The sequence below is a fragment of the Lagenorhynchus albirostris genome, chromosome X (genome assembly GCF_949774975.1).
Source record: "Lagenorhynchus albirostris chromosome X, mLagAlb1.1, whole genome shotgun sequence".
NCBI lineage: Eukaryota > Metazoa > Chordata > Mammalia > Artiodactyla > Delphinidae > Lagenorhynchus > Lagenorhynchus albirostris.
In genome coordinates, this window is record NC_083116.1 from 402565 (window position 1) to 410390 (window position 7826).

The 7826-nt window shown below is 39.1% G+C and overlaps 1 protein-coding gene across 2 annotated transcripts in view; it reads left to right on the forward strand.

The window, feature by feature from the left end:
• Window positions 1–6532, forward strand: part of TMLHE (trimethyllysine hydroxylase, epsilon) — a 67396-nt gene extending 60864 nt beyond the window's left edge. Inside the window, exons 7-8 of one of the 2 annotated variants that reach the window (XM_060137878.1) lie at window positions 3021–3186; window positions 3900–6532. In XM_060137878.1, coding sequence (XP_059993861.1) covers window positions 3021–3186; window positions 3900–4031 — 298 coding nt within the window. In that variant the 3' untranslated portion in view covers window positions 4032–6532. The remainder of the gene's footprint in view (window positions 1–3020; window positions 3187–3899) is intronic. The other variant, XM_060137879.1, reaches the window with a different exon arrangement.
• The last annotated feature ends 1294 nt before the right edge of the window (window positions 6533–7826 follow it).

Sequence of the window (7826 nt, forward strand, 5' to 3'; positions counted from 1 at the left end):
GTCTGTTTTGTAAACATTGACATCCTACACTAAATGAAATATATAAGTATATCAAATTTTGTTATTAAAATCAGAATCTGTTAAAGGTCACTTAACACACTCAGCTATGAACTGTGAACCCAAATGGCCCAGGGTTAAACTCTGTGCTTTCTGTTTGATACATTTTTTAAAATATTTTCTGTCTTTTTGTTTAAATTCTCACTTTGTCATGCATTGTTCTCTTAACCTGGTGTGAATCTTTTGACCATTATTTTGAACTCTTTATCAGATAAATCATTTAATCTCAGTTTCATTAAGGTCTGTTTCTGGAGTTTTAGCTGTTCTTTTGTTTATAACATATTCCTCTGTTTCTTCATTTTCCTTGATTCTCTGTGGTTTTTCACACTTCTCTCAGTTTTGACAGAGTGGTCTCATGTAGGAGATGAACCTTATTGTTCAGCCCAGCTCTACCTCTTGATTGTCTCTCAAACCTTTGTGGTTGTCTAAGGTGCCTTCTTTGTTTCTAGTGGCTCCTAGTAGTCGAGGGTATGTCAAGACCTGTCAGTGTCCCAAAGGGAAGGATCTCAGTCAGCACAGATGCAGGCTGATTGGAAGCCTCAGACAGCAGTTTTTGAAGTATACAAGTAGACCTCTTTCAGGGAAAGACTGGGAGCTGAGGGCTTCTGCTTGGCCTCTTTGCACTAAGCCATGAAGAGGTAGCCAGTTAAGAAGTGTTTCTTTGTTTGCTACAGTCCTGTGGATTCTGTAACTCAAACCCCACTGGCTACCAGAGCCGTGTGATCAAGGAGCAGTCACAAAAACCAGGTTACCAAACATGTATACAAGCTCATTCCAGGGAGACACTGGTGACCTGGAGTGGGCCAGAGGAAGAATGTGAGGATGGTGCCCACTGGCCTTTCCCGTCTCCAGGGAGGATCACAGTCTGTCCATAGCTGTGTGCTAAATTAGAAGCCTGACCCTCAGGCAGCAGCTTTTAAGGTATGCAAATAGACCTCTTTTAGGGAAAGTTTGGGATATGAGTGTTTATGTCTGCTGTCTCTGTGGTAGGCCTGGGGGGGGATAGCCACAATAAGTCCTCACAGACCTATTAAGAAGTGTTTCTTTGTTTGGTATAGTCTGTTGGGTCTCATGATTGCAAGCCCCATTTTCTTTCAAAGCTATGTGTTTTGGGGACCCATCCCTCAGGTGGAAGTCTTAAAAGTTGGGACACTAGATGTTGGGTTCAAACCCTTCAATCCTCAGGGAGAAGCTGGGAGTTGTGAGTTTCTACATGATTATATGTCACTGAATCAGGGGTAGGGCCATGACAAGATTGTCTCAGCCCTTCTTATACATTCTCATTCACCCAATGTGTAGGAGTCGCTCAGTTAGTTTCTAGATTTCTTCATAGAGAATTGTTCCCCGTGTAACTGTAGATTTGCTGTGTCCATGGGAGGAGGTGAGTTCAGGAGCCTCCTATATTTCCATCATGGACCAGAACCTCCAGCACTATTTGTAATAGTTACAAACCAGAAATGACTCAACTGTCCATCAACAGAATGGATGAATAAATTGTGGTGGTATAGTCCCACAATAGAATTCTATTCAACATGAAGGATGAATGAACTATTGCCATATAGCACAATGATGATAAATCTCCTAAATATAATGTTAAATGAAAGAAGCCAGGCACAAAAGAGTACATACTGCAGTATTCCATTTATATAAAGTTTTATAAATAAGCAAAACTAATCTTTGCTGACAGAAGTCATGATGGTAGTTATCCTTGGGTGAGGGGAGAGACAATATGGGAAAGGGGGACAGGGAATGTTCTGGGGTTCAGGTAATTATCTATATATTGACCTGGGTGCTAGTGAAATGGATGTGTTCACATCATGAAAATTCATCAAGCTTATGATCTGTGTACTTTTCTGTATATATAGTGTACTTCAGTAAACAAAAATTAATTTGCCTTAGGTAAAAAAGAAATCCAATATCTTAGGAAACCTTTTTCAGTGGCTTCCCACAGTACTTAGAATAAAATCCAAAGCCCTTACCATAGCCTACAGAGCTATACATGATCTGGCCCATGGCTACCCTCCTCCACTTCACTTCTTACCATTATTCCCCTTGGTTACTCAGCTCCAGCCACATGGCCTTCTCACTTGTCTGCAAACATAAAACTACTTTCCACCCTAAGACTTTGTACTTGCTGTTCTCTGCCTAGAACACTCTTCTCTCAGCTTGTCACATTGCTGGTTTCTTATCATACAAGTACCAGCTCAAATGTCACTTCTTTAAAAAAAAAAAAAAGTCCTTCTCTCAACAATCCTTCTGAAATAGACTTCCCAATATTTTTTTTTATCATTTAACACTATTTTTTTCTACATAACATCTGTAACCAGTTATGTATTTGTTACTTGTTCATCATCTATCTTTCTCAATAGAATGTAAAATCCCCAAAGTCTGGGATCATGTCTGCTGTGTTCACCATTATATCTTTAATGCCTGACACACCACCTAGCACATAGCGAGTACTCATGTAAATGTTAGGGTTGAATGAATGAATCAGTGAAGATTCCTGGGTAAACTCTCTACTAGGCTGTAGCTAGGATTTCTCCCACGAAGGAAAACACCTGAAAAGTTGTAAGTCATCCTATTAAAAAGAAAGCTTTGTTAGTACAAACTCTTGCCAACCTCAGCTTGGTGAGGAGAAAGCTCAGATCTTTCCCCAGTGTTTCTATGAAATTTGGCCAAGGGAATGTTCTTTAGATAAAACATAATATTCTAAGATGGTAGAAACCAGCTAAAACTTTCTTCTATCCCCTATCCTCAGATTTTCCAAAAGAAAACAAAATATGGTCAACAGGCAGTGGAGCTCTTCTCTAAAATCCTGTAGTCATGAGAGAACATTATTATTGTTACCTCATCATGGGACAAGTAATAAGTATAGGGAAAGCTTATGTAAAATTGCTTAATAAGCAACAGATTTCTTTAACATGTGTTTGAGGAGATCTTTCTTTCTCACAATTTCACCTTAGGTACAACAACTATGACCGGGCTGTCATCAATACTGTACCTTATGATGTTGTCCATCGTTGGTATACAGCACACCGGACTCTAACAATAGAGTTGAGGAAACCTGAGAATGAATTTTGGGTCAAACTAAAGCCTGGCAAGGTGGGTGCCAAACTCGAACGATGTCAAGTAAGCTCGTTATACTGAAGCAGTGAAGAATGAGTACTTATTGAATATGTGAGTCAAAATGTTGCAAAGGAAAAAGAGAAAAGAGTCCTGGGTGTTGGCCCTGGTCCTACCACTCACTCACTAAATGACCCAGAAGCAGGCTCTCCCCACTGACTAAGTGACTCTATTTGTATGATGAGGGGGTTGAAGGACTCCCTTTACCTTCTCTCTTCCCTGGGACCTTGATTCATTAATTATTTCATCCTCATGTCCCTATGGGCTAAGGGTCCTTCTGGCTTTATGATTCCTTTTTTTTTTTTTTTTTTGCTCTTGATATTTCCTCTGGATAAAGAATATCTCTAGCTTAGCATAAGACATAATGAAATAGTTTAACTCTTTGAGAACATATATAATAACAATTAAAGAGAAAGAAAAAAAAAGAAAACAATGATCTGGTTTGCTTTGATAAGAGAATAATTAATCAAGAAATAAAAGCTCCTCAAAGTTCAGGGCCTGTAACCTGCTGTTACCTTTGTTACTTCCATTTAGCCTACTACAGAGCTATGTACATCCTAGTTTCCAAATGTTTGTTTAATCTCAAAAGAAAAACACCTCATTGAATGTAACCAGAGAACAACCTAAAGCTTTTATTTTAAATGATCTCTTCTGATTTAGGGTTCCTTTGGTCTGCCCTTGTTCTGAGTGTTTTTTCTCTCTTTTTTTCCCACTCACAGGTCCTATTTATAGACAACTGGCGCGTCCTACATGGCAGGGAATCCTTCACTGGCTACCGCCAACTCTGTGGCTGCTATTTAACAAGGGATGATGTATTAAACACTGCTCGTCTCTTGGGTCTTCAGGCTTAAAATTGACAGCATTGGTATTATGAACACACCTGACAACCTGGCTACCAGAACTCATATCAGCAGAATAATATTGTGTCAATACCGACTTCAAATTGTCTCCTTACCTCATCACACAAAACAAAAGCCTCCCCTTTCTCTAACAGGGAAAACCTTGGAGAGAGGCTTCTGAGATAGCCAATGTCAGCCATCTAGTATGGTAGCTTTCTTCCCCAAGCTATAACATGGACTCATTTGGTTTTTGGACCCTTTGATGTAATTGTGGTCAATCTGCCTCAGAAATATAATCACCACATTGATAGAGAAACAATAATAGTCACTAGGTAAAAATTTGTTTCAACAGGATCTGTTAAAAGGAAATGCATTCTAGAAATAACAAAGTCTTAATAGGGCAGAGGTTTGTAACATTTTTGGTCTTAAGACACCTAATCACTCTTAAAAGTTATTGAGGCCCCAAAGAGCGCTTGGATGTGGGTCGTATCTATTGCGACTAATTGTATTAGATATTAAAACTTAGAAATGTTTAAAATTTACGGACAAAAAAGCACACATCCATCAGCTGTCAGAGTGATGACATCATCACATGTCATGTAGCTTCTGGAAAAGTCTTCTGTACATTCATCAGATAATTCGAGTGAAAAAGGCAATATCATCTTAATGTTATTAAAAATTGTTTTTAATACACAAACCCACTAAATGGATCTCATGGACTGCTCTAAAGGTGTCTTTAGACCACACTTTGAGAACCAGTGTGCTAGAGGATACCTTGGGACAGTCCTTTACATAGGCCTATGGATTAAAGAGTTTAACTGGAACCCTAAATTTTTCTCTGTGGTCTCCTAGAACTACAGATATTGTAGGAATTGCTTCATATTACAAGCTCAGTGATAAGGTGGGAACTGAATACAGAGTGTTTTATCTTGTGAGAAGAGTTATCTCTATCTAAGTCATCTCTTGAGGAGTAAAACTAAGAAGTCACAATAGCTCCTGTGAAACAAACCCATCAGTTTTGTAATTCCGTGAGGGATAATTGCAGAAAGTTTTTAGACGTTTCTGAGGTTCCATATAGTAATTCACACACACATGCACATGCGTGTGTGCATACACACAAAACACAACAGAGGGTACAGAGGGTTAGTCTCTAAGATTGTTCAGGGAATTCATCACAATCGATAATGTGCCTCCAAAGAACTGGAGATTACTATCCAAACTTGCATTTTGGCTTTTGATGGAATTTAGGATACAATCTGTTTTCCTCCATTTCTGTTAATCGTTTTTTTCCTTTTTTTTCCCCTATCTTAAAATATTATACATGTTAATTGCCAAGATTTGACTGGGTTAAGTATAATACCTTGTTTCTTTTATTTTTTTAATGGCTTTCCTTTATATGTGGAGAGAGAGAAAGGGAAAGGGAGACAGAGATAGAGAGAGACAGAGAGATAGGTGTGAGGTTTATTTTCCCTTGGCTTTCGTTGAAAGCGAAGCTGTACAATAACCACGTTGACTGCTATAAAATGATGAAAGACAGTCCAGGCTAGGATGTGCACGAGAGGAAAAAAAGCATTATTAGTGAGGCTAGGAGTCACAAATCAAAGAAAAGTCAGTATTCTGACAGAGAATAGAGCGTAATCTGATGTTTTCAGGAAGTTCCTAGTTCACATTTAATAGTTTATATATTATTTTATTGACCCATCCAGTGCTCCAAAATATGTTCTCAAATATTTCTGCATTTTAATTGTACTATATAGGAATCTTTAGGGGTCTTCCATGAAGTGTGTTTTCCTCTTAGGTCAAAGGATTGATAATTAAGTTCACGTCTTAAAGAGTATACCCTTTAGCAATTAGAATAGAAAAGTAACAACAAAAAGTAACAACATTTTAACATACCGTCTTTTCTCTGTACTATTATGTACGCTTAAAATATGTTACCATTCATTAGTCTTCATCAGGATATTTACCTTTTTAGAAGTTTTACCTAAATTAGCCTTGAAAATTACACTATAACTGAGGTCAGCATTGCTTTATGACAAAGAAAGAACATATTCATGGTCCTGGAGAGATAAGGACACAGATCAATGTTATCCCTTACTGAAGGACTCCCTTTACCTTGTCTCTTCTCTGGGACCTTGATTCATTAATTATTTCATCCTCATGTTCCTAAATTTTCAATCAATACTTTTCTGCAGTGTACTCTCCTCAGAGGAAGAAAGAGGAAAAGGAATTATTTGAGTGTTGGTGATGGTCACTGACAACTTTCTATGTGAGAGATTTCTTTTTCACATCTCTTTCTGGTGTCCCTGAAAATGTAAGCATGGGTGTGTGTCAACCAAGCTCACTGTAGGGTCACTTTTACCTTTTGCTATAGTGGGATGGGATCAGTAGAGAGTCAAGAGCACAGCACCTAATATGGTGTTATAGCACCTAACATAATCATTTCATAATATGGATTTGTTGTAATGAAAATAAATTAATGAATTCTTTTCAAACAAACTCACCAGAAAATATCACATTCTCTGTATGTCTTTTTGTGTTTGGCAGTTAACTGGTGCTGAATTTTGTTCACCTTCATCTAGAGAGACCAAGCATTCAAGTGTGCGCAAACTGAGAGGGGTTTCCTGGGCTGCAGAACTTATAGTTTTAAAACTGGGAAAGTCCCACACAGATCATGACTGTTGGTCCTTCCTTCTTGCTGCTAGCTGCATTTTGCTCTTCAGTTTTCTCTTCTTCAGTTTAAAATGAAGGCCTTGGACTAAGTAGCATCTAAGGGCTGTGCCATTCTGTAATTTTGTTTGGCCTCTCATCGCTTAAGTTTTCTTATATGGGTACAGTAAGGAAAATACCTACCCTACAGGGTTTTGTGACAAATTTCTGGTTATTAACTAAGATGTTTGTGGCACATAATAATGACCAATAATAATAGCTAACTCTTACATAGTGCTTGCTATGCGCCAGACACCATTCTAAGTGCTTTTAAAACCCACAGCAACCCTATCCCCATTTTAGAAATAAACAAATACAGGCAATGAGAGATTAAGTGGCTTACCCAAGATCACATAGCTAAATAAGTGTCAGAGTTTGGATTAGAACCTTCACAGTCTGGCCACAGAGACAATGCTTTAAAGTAATTTGCCATATTGCTCAATAAATGTTAATTCCTACCCCCCTTTCCCATACTTACACAGTCTAGCTGACCAATCATAGATAATAATCATCTCCACTGTTACAGTGTTTCCCAAAAAATCTTAAAAGAACCATGAGAATATCTACATTTGTTTTGCAAATACTCTGCAAACATCCACAAACACCCCCCCACAACTTTCTAAAAACTTTTCTTCACTTTCTCTAATTTTACCTCTTTCAAAGGTGGAACCTTGATGTTAGAAGGAAATCAATCAACCTATTCAGCATGTTTCCTTCTTACCACAATCTTGCAAAATACCAGTCAGTTGTTAAGATCAAAAGCACCTTACAGGGCTTCCCTGGTGGCGCAGTGGTTGAAAGTCCGCCTGCCGATGCAGGGGACACGGGTTCGCGCCCCGGTCTGGGAAGATCCCACATGCCGCGGAGCGGCTGGGCCCGTGAGCCATGGCCGCTGAGCCTGCGCGTCCGGAGCCTGTGCTCCACAACGGGAGAGGCCACAGCAGTGAGAGGCCCGCGTACCGCAAAAAAAAAAAAAAAAGGACCTTACAGGACCTATTCACATCACTGCCCCAGGAAGCTCTTGGGCATATTGAAGATCCACTCACAGAGCCAGCTGATGGCTCGGCTCAGCTCCTAGTTGTGAGGTCAGCCTGTGTC